The sequence below is a fragment of the Nycticebus coucang genome, chromosome 8 (genome assembly GCF_027406575.1).
Source record: "Nycticebus coucang isolate mNycCou1 chromosome 8, mNycCou1.pri, whole genome shotgun sequence".
NCBI lineage: Eukaryota > Metazoa > Chordata > Mammalia > Primates > Lorisidae > Nycticebus > Nycticebus coucang.
In genome coordinates, this window is record NC_069787.1 from 100,795,663 (window position 1) to 100,807,766 (window position 12,104).

General features: G+C 49.4%; 2 protein-coding genes across 2 annotated transcripts in view; one reads left to right on the forward strand and one right to left on the reverse strand.

Moving 5' to 3' along the window:
* The window catches only part of LOC128592647 (uncharacterized), a 41,651-nt gene extending 37,169 nt beyond the window's left edge, over positions 1–4,482 (forward strand). The window contains exons 3-4 of the mRNA XM_053600695.1: positions 962–1,008; positions 4,364–4,482. Of these exons, the coding sequence (XP_053456670.1) occupies positions 962–998 (37 nt within the window). The 3' untranslated portion in view covers positions 999–1,008; positions 4,364–4,482. The remainder of the gene's footprint in view (positions 1–961; positions 1,009–4,363) is intronic.
* Positions 4,483–4,633: 151 nt separating this feature from the next.
* SLCO2A1 (solute carrier organic anion transporter family member 2A1) overlaps positions 4,634–12,104 on the reverse strand; it is a 78,799-nt gene continuing 71,328 nt past the window's right edge. The window contains exons 12-14 of the mRNA XM_053600688.1: positions 10,579–10,643; positions 7,425–7,548; positions 4,634–6,684 (exon numbers count right to left, since the gene is read on the reverse strand). Coding sequence (XP_053456663.1) covers positions 6,564–6,684; positions 7,425–7,548; positions 10,579–10,643 — 310 coding nt within the window. The 3' untranslated portion in view covers positions 4,634–6,563. The remainder of the gene's footprint in view (positions 6,685–7,424; positions 7,549–10,578; positions 10,644–12,104) is intronic.

The window sequence follows — 12,104 nt, forward strand, 5'->3', positions numbered from 1 at the left end:
TAGCACAACTTTGAAAACAGGCAATTTCTTATAAAGGTAAATATCTACATACCCTGTGATCCGTTGATTTTTACTCCGAGGTATTTCCTCAACAGAAATGAAAACATGGGTCCACAAAAGACTGGTGCACAAATGTTCACAGTTTTATTCATAATAATAGAAAACTGTGAACAACCTAAATGCCAAGGTGAATGAATAAATGATATATTTATCCCATGGAATATTACCCAGCAATTAAAAGGAACAACTACGTATACACACAACCACGTGAATTAATCTCAGCAACATTATGCTAAGCAAAAGAGGACAGATACATATGAAAATGTATTGTACATCCCCATTTATATAGTTTCTGTAGTGGAAGAAACCATGCCAATGTTTGCTTGCAGGAGGAGGGAGGATGAGGTGCAGATGTGGGGACAGTGTGGGTGGTCTATAAAGGAGTATCAAGACATTTTTTGGAGGTCATGGAAATGTTCAATAAGTTGATTAATATGGTGGTTGCATGGTTGTATAAATTTGTCAAAACTCACAGAACAGTAAGTAGGCTTAAAATTAGTGCTTTTCATTGTATGTAAATTATATGTTAGTATAGTGGGGTTTTCTTTTTAAGTAAGCTTTTAAAACTTATTTTCTCCCTGAATGGAGCTGAAACACATTCTTCTTAGTAAAGTATCGCAAGAATGGAAAAGCAAGTATCAAGTGTACTCAATACTAACACGAAACCTTTAGATGAAGTAATACACGCCCATACAAGAGAAAAACTCAACTCAGTTCAAGTTGGGGGAGGAGGGAGAAGGATTTATGTTCCCACCTAATGGGCACACTTGAAGGGGATATGGCACACCTTCTGGGTACCTGACACGACTACAACAGTATTGTTTACCTAACAAATACAAACTTTGGGACCTAATCCTTTGTACCCTCATAGTAACCTGAATTATTTTCTCATGTCTCCCAGCTTTTGGTCTGATCAGTTGAGGCTGGAGTGCCATTAAGCTGAGATGGGTAAGTCAGCCAGTGAAGGGAGTTGGAGAGGAAGGCTGGCGCTCGGCGGAGCCCTTGATTCCGCGGCAGTCACCTGGCAACCCCGCTAGTTCCTCGTCTTCCACCCGTCAGTCATCGGGGACCGCCAGTTTCTGGTCATTCCTCAAACACGGTCCTTTCCTCTCGGGTGCCCCAGACCTGGACAAGTCTTTCTCCACCTGGATTTCACCTAGATTAACTAGACTTTTTAAGGGTGTGTGTGCATTTTAAATACCCACCAAGACCGGGCAGATAGGGGCGCGTCGCGTTCCGGGTAGGGCCGCCCCGCGGGACCACAGCGAGGCGGGCAGTGCCCCCTGGCGGGCGACCCCGGGAGCGGGCGAGGCCCGGCCCACCCCTGGCTCCGGCCGGGCGGGGGCGCCGCAATCTGCAAACCTCAGCGCCTGTGGTCCCCGCGCGGGTCTTCTCGGAGGAAAGGGGCCGAGGCCGCAGTCATCTGTGCCCCAGTTTCCTGGTCTGTGAAATGGCATGGTAATTGCTTCTCATAGTTATGTTGTCAAGATTCAAGGGACAAAGTATATAAAGCACTTAAGATGTCTGGTTGAGCTATTGAAACTCTTCAGAGTCTGGAATCTGCCTCGCTGGAGAGGTGGCGCATGCAGGTCAAAGAGGAACCTTCTGATACCTGCCTCTCCCAGTGTCGACCCAAGGGACAGAGCTTCTGCCTAGCGTAGACGGCCCTCTCACCCCCGTTTGTAAGCTGGTGGTCGTGAGATGTAACAGGAGTGACGGTTTGAACAAATGTTTGTCCCTATCTGAGACCTCTAAGGTCATTTTTATGGATTTGAGGATTTTATAGATTCAAAAGGGGATGCCCTGGTATATGGCACATTGATAGACAACGCAGAGCATGGAGGAGGGATTAGGAACACACTGGGGGCCTGGATAGATGTCCTTTCAGATGACTGCCCCACGCTGCTCTGCCCTGAGCCTGACGTCCAGCTCCAAGCCTGGCGTGCCAGCACCCAGATGGGGCGAGAAGGTGGGTAAGAAGGGGGGCGGGGTGGGAGCCGCCTCAGCTGAGAAGCTTTGCCTGACGGTTCCCCACTCCTCCAGCAGCCTGACCAGGCTGGCTTAGGTGTCCTAGTGAGCAACTCTGACTACCCAGGGTGGCTCTCCACAGCAGAGAATACCAGTGCTCATTCACATCTGCTTTTTCTGTCTTCCAACCGTGCAGGATCACCCTTCCCTGCCCCATGGCAGTTAGGAAGGCCCAACTGGCTAGGAGCAGAGTGAGTGAGTTACTTTCAGACCAAAAAGAATTACTTAGCAGTGCTGGACCTTCCAAGTCCAGGCGCTATAGATGGTGGCAGCATGGAATGAAATGGAACTATCTCAGGATCCAAACAGCCTGGATTACCAAGCTGCCCCACAGAAGCCACTGCCCAGGGGAGTCACCCAGACCCACTGTGCACTTTATGTGAATGAGATATAATCTTTTGTTGTGACTAAGACTGGAGAGGTTTGTTAACACAGCACAACCAATCCTATTCTGTCTGATTTGCCGATTAAAGGAGTTTGTAAATGAATGGGTGGCTTGATAAAATGTAAAGATCTGTGCACACTTGAGTTGTTATTACTGTTGTCAAAGTGTGTGGCAGGTGCCTAGAGGGCAGAGACCTCAGCAAGGCGGGTGTAGTGCTACAGGACTGGGCTGGGAGTAGGGAGTGGATCAATGACCAGGGTGTGTCATGGAGAAAAACTACCTCTTGTTTATGACTTGCCAAGGGCTTGCCCAGGACCTGTTTACATATTCAATCTCTGATGAAAGGTTATAATAAAGCTGGTGCTAGTGGCAGGAGGTGGACATTTCTCCCAGTTTATGGAAGATATTTCACCCTGGATTTGCAGGGTTTCTTTCTCTCTGTTGCATTCTCTCTCTTTCTCTCACACACACAGCCACGGCCAATCTCTCTGGACATCTGTAAGATCATATTTTAATATCAATTTGATACTGTCTGGGTTCAGGCCCCAAACTAATTGTATCTCCCCATCTTTGAGAGTGGTTGAAGAAAATCACAATATGGTTTGTTTCTTAAGCAAGAATCTGCTAACCAGTCACCAGATGGGGCTGTTCCCTTCAAGGACCATCTGTGTGCACCATTCTCAGGGCTTTTTCTTCTTGAGAATCTTTTCTTCTTTGTCCCTTTTCTCCCCAACTCTTCTTTAACTCATGATGCTAGAAGGCTAAATTGGCCATGTTTAATGAATAGTTACAATGTTCTTGCTAATTAAAGGAAATGTTACCTGGTTCTTTTCACTTCTATAATCCACCTTACATGGCCTTCAAGAGATACCTCACTGTATTTTCCCTTTGTTTTTCCAAGAAAGGTCAAGGAAGAATGGAGTAAAGGTTCCCAAAGACTATTTTTTCCTGGCTCTTTGCTCAGCCTTTGAAAGGCTGGGTTGTGTGGGGACAGAAAAGAGTGCAGAGGAGTGGGCTTTTTGGGAATGGGGTGGGAGAGGACATAGCTGTGTGGGTACACAGGGAGGTGGCCCAAGCCCTGGGGTCTGGCCTCTGTAGGGTTTCCAGGCTTGAGGGAGAAGCAGGGTCACTACAGAGACTCAAATGGGAAGGGGCCAAAGACCTACAGTGGCTTTCTTGAATGCACAGGCATTCAAGGACTTTCAGATGCCTCTGGGAGCCAGACCCAAGCACAGCTGATGTTGAATTTCTAGCCAGTCAGCAGGATGGGGGTCTGAAATCAAATGTAACTGATTTAAAAAAATAACTGTGACTTTTTTTGCACACCCAGACTTGTGGAGTAAGAATTCCTCTCTCAATACTGCTAAGTGTCTAATATAAATTGAGCTCTTGGATTGTTTTTCATGCCCACTCACTCCAGGTTTTAGCCATCCAGGAAATCAGATTCATGGGTATCCCTTCACCTTGTCATGCTTCACTCATATTTGAATATACCGAAGGCCTATCGAGCCTATAAATTCTCCAATGGCCTGAACACAAGTGGGTATCCCCAAGGCTCTGCTACACATACGGCCCAGCACACAGGGCTTGAAGACCACCCACATCAGACTCCAGAGAGTAGTCAATTAAAGTACCTTCCTGGGTCTCCTACTTAAGGAAACAGAGTCTGGGGCTGGGTGGAGGGTGTTGGAGATTTGCATTTTAACAACATCCTCTATGAGTGTCTTACACTCAGGGAAATGTGTTAAGCTTTGCTCTAGAAGGAAAATGAAAATGACACCATTATGTTCCCTGCTGGCAATGGAGATGACATTTTTCAGGGAGTAGTAGTATTGGTTGTGACCAAGTGATCAGTGGGGATTATGATATTAATTTTGTTTTTTATCACAGACTTAGCTGTTTGTGTCCAATCTCACTTCTGGATATAAACTCAAGGGCAAGTGATTAGACCTCCTGGGAGCCTCGCACCAAGGGCCTTTGACTTCACTGAAGGAACAAGAAGTGCCTGCAGCCTACTTTGTACCAGACTGATGGAGGAGAGTTGTGTTACCTCTAATCCCCATGGGCCCCTGGGGGCTGTGACATAGTCACCTCCTCTGTTCAGGAGGTGCGAGTTCTGTCTGCTGTGTAGTATATGTACGTGACAAATTCATAACCAAGTTACATCAATAGCAAAATTATAATATATTAATAGCAATATCATAATACTATAAAGGTTTGAGAGGGCAACCAATCTTCCAGAATCTGAAGGTTGGCATTCATTGTTCGTGAACTCAGCTGGAGGCAATGCCTTCAGAATTTGGTTAAATTGCAGCAAGAAAGACCAGGGTTAGTTACAGGGAATCATTTTCCAAGCAGAACCATTGCAAATGCTGAAACTCACCCCTGACATTGCATGCAGCCACCTTTCCTGAGTGAGATCTTTGTAAATAAGGCTGTCTGTAACATTGGTTTCCACAAAGACTCCAGTCTCACAGCAGTTTGGCCACTGAAATAAAATTGTTGGCTTATCACCGTATGAGGACTTTCCAGAGGTGGCTTCAAATGTGCTTCTGGAGGAGGTCTTCCATGAGTAGCATTCAAAGGTCATGTGTGACCAATGCCCAGCTGCTCCAGAGGACATGGTGAGCCAGGTATCTGTCTGGCAAAGGGCCAAGTGCAGAGTCAGTCTGGTGGGGCCCTGGACGGCATGGATGGTGAGGTCAAGATCCTTTCTGACCATCTATGGGTTCTTGCTGTGCCTGCCCTCACTCCCCACCCCTGTCCCACACTGTCCGCTGAGCCCTGTGGGAGGAGGCCCTAATGGAAATGGAGGGAGGTGAGGGAAGAGCTGAGGGAAACTCAGTAGAGAACCATGCACTAGCACTGGCACTGCCTTGCACAAAGCCGGGCTCCAATAAATATCATGTTTATTATTGAAAGGCTCCCTTTGTCGACTTCTATCTCTGAACCTCTATCACATAGCAGCAATGTCTCTAACCCAGGTGCCCACTCCTCTGGGGGCAGTGAGAAGAGGCTGAGAAAATGGGGATGAATGCAAGTGTGTCTGAAATCAGGAAGGTCAACCTTCCTGGCCTCGGTGTGTGGGCCGCAGCTTGTCATCTGCTTGGTGACAGTTGACATCTGCTCTGCTTGTTCACATGCTTTGCTGACATCCCAGACAGCCTCTCTTTACTCCTTAGGATACAGGTTGAAGTCCAGACAGGGACGTTCATGGGAAGCCCACTCATCTGCTCCCAGGGTAACATGGGGAGGGTCTTCCCATTACTTGGAGATGAGGGGTCTCATTCCATATTTGGGGGGTAGGAGGCTGGGTATTGGGACCATTTTGTAGGCCCTCCTTGGGGGTCTTCACTGTGCTGTGACTTTCTCAGTTTTAAACGTGACCTCAGAAAGACAAGGATAGACATGCATAGATCCAAGGAGAGACAGGTCCGGGGTTCATGTGAACAAGGTTTGGATGACCCATCCTCAGTGTTAGTCTTTAGTTTCTGTGTGTAGGTAAGGACAAGGACCACACTTCCCAACATGGCAACTTCCTAAATGGTCTCTAGGGGCAGGATCTCAGAGGGATGGGAGCCAGCCCCTCCCACAGTCTGTGCGGATGCCAAACCCAGGTACAAAGGGGCCTGCAGCCAGGCCCCACACCCCGAGTGGCTGTGGCTATTAACAACTCAGCCACCCCCTTCCTCTTACTTCTCTGCAGGCCACGGGCAGTCAGAAAGTGCTGGGCTGCCAGGGAAGGAGGGCAGATACCCTTTTCTCTCTCCACTTATGCCTCCTACCTCCACCCCTCCAGCCCCAGCCAGAGCTGGTGAGGGACAGAGGCTGCCTCAGAGCACATCCTCATTGGAGGACCCAGCCCTGAAGACAGCCTGGGCATGTGGGAAGACCTGGCTCCCCTACTGTGGCCCACCTAGGATCTACAGGAGGGACTTTTGGGAAGAGGAGGCAGAGAAGGCAAATGGTGACTGGGGTTTTCTTTCTTATTTAAAAAATGTAAAGGCAATGATGTGTTAACGTTGATGACCGCAGGCAAGTGTAGAGGTGGCAGGGTCCATTCTCAGGTGCAAGGCATGGCCCGGACAGGTCAGACGAGGCCGGCAGCCTTCTCCTGCACGTCGTACTCCTTGTTCTTCTTCACCCTCCAGCTGATGAAGAAAAGCAGCAGCATCCCCAGGGCCTTGTAGCCCATCTGCAGGCCCAGGTACCTGTGGGGCAGGGGGTGGCAGGGCGTGTGAGGGAGGGGACTCTGCAGCCCAGGTCCCAGGGCCAGGACCACTGGGAAGAGCAGCCTCAGGCTCACAGTGGCCCAGGGCATGCGTGGGCACCATGTAGGTAATGATCTGGCACCATCTGTGTGCGGATCATGTTCCCTCATTCCATTGATGTGAATGGGTACAAGCCCCCAGGGAGGTAGGCGGAAAATAGGCATGGACTTCTAATCCAGTTCTTGTCATCCCTCTGCTGGCTCCCCCAGAGGGCCAAAGGTGACACAGCTACTCTAGCCAGCCTTAGAGGGCCCTCGCTTCTGAGCAGAGCAGGCAGAAGGGTGGGAGGGGCATCTTCTCATGGCTCTCTCAGGCTGTCCCTGTCCTGGCCTTCTCTACCACTCCCACACCCAGCCCCCTAGCCCCTCTAGCCCACTCTCCCACGGCTTCTGGGCCATGTGATGATAGCAGCAGGCGAGGTGGCTGAAAGGGGTGCAGAACTACAGCTGGGTTGGGCCCCCTGCCCAGAGAACTCTGCCAGATGGAGGTCCCCTCTCTGAGCATTGGGAGGCTTAGCCTGGAATCGTCCCACAGCCATGGCCTCTTTCTCAGACTCCAGTCATCCCCAACCCTTCTTTCTACTGCTGCCTCTCCCAGTAACCACTGGCAGATGACCGCCCTGTGCCCGGCCTCGGCCCTCGGGCCTGGCCCCTTGACTCATGTATGTGCTAGGCTCTCACCTGTCTCGGAGGGTATCATTGTCGTAGTAGGCGCAGGCCCCTCGCCTCCCAGAGCACTGTGAGTTCCACCGGATACAGGAATAGTCAATGGTGAGGCCATAGAGGGCTGGAGCCGGCAGCCAGGCTGTCATGGGGGAAGAGTTCAGAGAGCCCAGGTCACAGGGAGCTGCGGGCAGAGTGGGGAGTGGCGCCCTTGCATGGTTCACATGTATGAGAATGGCTCTGCCCTGCCCTTGGGAATCAGTGACTTTGGAAAGCAGAATAGCTTTCATTGAAGCCTGAATTTCTCTTTCACCAGAAGGTTTAGAAGAAAAAAGGGACCTGGGCCATTCTTTTAAGGCAAAATGAATCACAAAGGTCACCCCAATGCCAGCTCAGACATCTAACATAGTTCTCACACTTGAGATTACCCCAACATGGAGAAATACTGACCTCTACCCTGTAGCAAGGGCTCTTGAGGGTATCAACTTTCAAGTACTCACTCTGGCCCAGAGATGTGGGTGACTTCACCTTAGTAGGGCAGAAGGGGGACCTGGCTTGCCTACTGTTACACAGCCAAGGGAGGTCAGGGCTAGATTTGAACACTGGTCTATAGAAATCCAAATCTCATAGGCTTCCACACCAAGCTGCCCTATCATTTCAGATAACACCCCTGAAGACCGCTCAACACCCAGTCTGCTCAGTCATTGCCCACAGCCCCTGAAATTCCTGGAAGCTGCATGGTAAGACCTGGTCCAACAGGGGCTCTACTTTCCTGGCTATTACATATTTTAGACATCTCCCACCCTGTATCATTAGCCACCGTTCTAGGCAGTTCTATACACTGGGAAGGGGCTTGTCCAGGATTTATATCCAGGCTGGGCCATCTCCTTCTCAGAACCACACCGTGAAGAACAGCCTCCCGGACTTTGTTTAGAGCCCTGTGAGATGCTGCCTCCAGAGGAAAGAGACAATATTCTCTATGTGGCCCCATCCCTAAGCGGGAAACTTCGAGAAGCAGCCTGGCTACTCAGACCCTGCACACTCCCAAGTCTCTAGGTAAACAAGGGATGGAAACTGGTCAGATGGATTGACCATCCAGGATACCTTCCTACGTAGAAATGAAGTCCAAAAAAATTTTCAATCACATCCCAGTGGGTAATTTTAAACCCGCACAAGTTTATACATAGAAAGTCCTTTTTCCTATCCAAAGAGAAATTGTGTTCTTAGGTGATAAATGAAATTCCTCCTGGCCTGGATTTTCTAACTATGGCCCCACATTGTGTTATCTGAGCTCAGATAACAAAAGCAGCAAGTGCTTTGAGGAGTAAGAGTTGTTTTCAAGGTCATTTTCAAGGTTGCTGGAGGAAGCAGAGCCTACCCCCGCTGCTGGTTGGGCCAGGAGAAATGCAAGCTTTCCTTCCCAGGAGAGATTTTAAAAAGCAAGTTATAAATGGTAAGTTAGAGACACAAAAACAAGGTAGTGTGATGACAACAGTCTTTTCCTAGCCTCAGCCAGGAGGATGGGTAGATCCCACTGCCATGAGCACTCAGTGTCTACAACACAGGACAGAGGTGCAGGAGTTGAAGGGGCTAAAAAGAGTTCAGCAGGGACTAGGGGAGAAGTGGCCTGAGGCCAGGAAATCCCATCAGAAAAGCTGGTTTGTCCATCATCATTCAGTTACCTCACCCAACCTGGAGTCAGAATGGGCCCTGCAAAGGTTCCCATTCAGCCAGCCTCAGGAGGGACATCACCCACATCCCAGAATGAAAATGGAAGCCACTGCAGGAGAGGAGTGGACCTGGCCTCCTGGGTGATAATACACAGCGTGCTCTCAGGATTTCCAAATTTAAGGTTGGAATGTACACCTAGTAACTGACGTCCCTCTCTCTGGAATCTCCATATTTCCTTCTGCAGTTTGCACCCCTCAGATTCTTAATAAATATTAATACAACCTCAGTTGAATTCAGTCCCTCCATATTATTTCAGGATCTCCATATTAATGCCTGGTGTTAAATCTAGTACATGTGGCTCAGCACCTATAGCTCAGCGGCTAGGGCACCAGAGCTGGCGGGTTCAAATCCAGCCCTGGCCTGCCAAACAACGACAACTGCAACCAAAAAAATAGCCAGGCGCTGTGGCGGGCGCCTGTGGTCCCAGCTACTTGGGAGGCTGAGGCAAGAGAATCACTTGAGCCCAAGAGTTTGAGGTTGCTGTGAGCTGTGACGCCACAGCACTCTATGGAGGGCAACATAGTGAGACTCTGTCTCAAGAAAAAAAAAATCTAGTACATGGATGGATGTATCAAGAAGGGATAGCCCAGAATGAGGGGTCCTGGAAGGGCCTGCAATGGCCCCCACCAGCCAGCCCATGTACCCAGGCAGAGCTGGTGTTCCCCATGAGGCACTGCTGATCTGATCACTGTACAGCCCCAGTCCTCCCGTGGGCTCTGGGCAGCCTGAGGGGAGGCAAGATTTGCTGTAGAGAGCCTCGAACAAGAAGCTTTTTTGGAACAGCAGTAGGAGGTTTGAAGTAGGAGCTGTAGGAAGGAAGCCAAGGTTGGGCTCAGCTTCTGTTCTGGCTGGGGCAGGAATGCAAGAATTTGTTCTTACCGCAAGTTCTTGGAGAAAGATTTTAAAATACCTGCCTTTTTCCTGGTTTTGATATTCATCACTGACATGTGTTTTTGAATTTCTAGTACATATGTATGTAAGTTTACAGCATTTTTATTTTAGGAAAAATTTATATAAAGGGTAGAAAACTTTTTTCAACTTGATCTTTTCATTTAACATTATTTTTCAGATTTGTTCTCTTTTTCATATTAGATCTGCTTTGTTTATTTTTTTCCCTCACTCTACACATAGCATTCTTTTGCAGGAATAAATAAATAAATGTGCATAAAAAGAAAAAATACCTGCCTTTAACTCTCTGTTAGGTATTTTCAGTTGTGTCTATTTTTCACTGTTCTTACATAAATTAGTTTGGAATTCCTGCCATAGAGGGAATCCTTCCTAATCTCAAGCTACTGGGGAAACCATGTACATGGGGTCTTGTCGTGTGTCATTGATCTTGTAAGCTTCTCTTACCATGCAGATGGGATGGGCCTTCCCACTTCCCTGCCCTAAACGCCGCATCCTGGGGCCACAGCTCAGGGAGGGGGTCCTAGACACTTACCCAGCAAGCGCATCAGCAAGAACTGAACCCCGATGGCAAATGACTTTTCTTCCTGGTTCACCACACTGAAAAGGAAGACAGGCAATCAGCAGTGGGAGGATTCAGGGCTGCACTACCCTGTAGTCAGGGGCAGACAGCCTCAGGGTGGATCAGAACCTGTCTTAAGTGGCCTGATTGACCTGGCTGAATGCCCTTATTGTTTGTGGCAGTAGTTCTCAAAGTGCGATCCCTGAATCACCAGCTGGGATCATCAGCGTGTTCTGGGAACTTGTTAGAAATGCAGATTCTCAGGCACCAGCCCAGACCTACTGAGTCAGAAACCCTGGGGGTGGGCCTAGAGATCTGCCTTAACAAGCCCTCCAGGAGATTCTGTTGTACAGTCAAGTCTGGGAACCCTTGGCCTATATAGTTTTCAGGGGCTGCCCATAGTCCGCATCAAGAGGCAGAGGGTGGAAAAGGCTAGGAGCGAGAGAGAGGGATGCTGGCATGCGAGTTGACCGTGCAGATCTGAACAACTCCGATAGGGTGTCTCAGCCCAGTAGAAAGTCTGGTGCAAGTGTAACTAGGATTCCTGGGCAGCAGGCTTCTGTGTACGATTGAGAGGATTCCCTAATCTGGGCCAGCTCTGTGGGCGTGTGAACTGCGCAGCTGCACAGAACTCCATTCTCAGAGAAGCCTCACATTAGGCTTAATGCTCTGCAGCGGCTGTCTTGAAATTCTTTTTTCTTTTTTTTTTTGTAGAGACAGAGTCTCACTGTACCGCCCTCAGGTAGAGTGCGGTGGCGTCATACGGCTCACAGCAACCTCTAACTCTTGGGCTTACGCGATTCTCTTGCCTCAGCCTCCCGAGCAGCTGGGACTACAGGCGCCCACCACAATGCTCGGCTATTGAAATTCTTAATTTTTGAGCCAGGGGCTTTATATTTGCATCGGGCCCTGAAAATTACAAAGCCAGTCCTGCCTCTGCCCCTCTTCCTTTGAGAAGGGGAAATCTGTTTGGATGAGGAAAGAGGTTCAGAGAGGGCCCAGGCCCCACCATCCTGTCTGGGGAGTGGAAGAGGGAGGATGCCCCACACTAGGTGTGGGGAGCCAGGAGCTAGCCTGCAGGCCTTTCTGCTCTGAGCACACACGCTCTCAGAGTGGTTTTCGGGAAAAGCCTTCAGGGCTGTGGAGTCAGCAAGGAAGGGTGCTCAGTAGTAGTCCCCAGGTCTCCACATGGTTTGTTTCAATCCCATCACCACAGTTCTGTTAGCAAACTGGAAAGAGAGCACCTTGCAATCCCCCTGAAGGATGCCCAGTGGGGGGAACCTCACTGGGTATAGGCAGGGAAAGGGTCACTGGGATCCCCTGCCATGTCCTGGCCCTTACCCTGGGCAGACTTCCCAGATTCTCAACTAAATGGGACTTAGGCGCTCCAATATGGCTTTTGATTGAGATCTTGGGCCCCTTCTGGTCTCTGCCCCATGGGGCCCTGACTTAAGGCTGGCTTTCTGGGCACTCTCTCTCATTCCGTGTTTTCAGTTAAG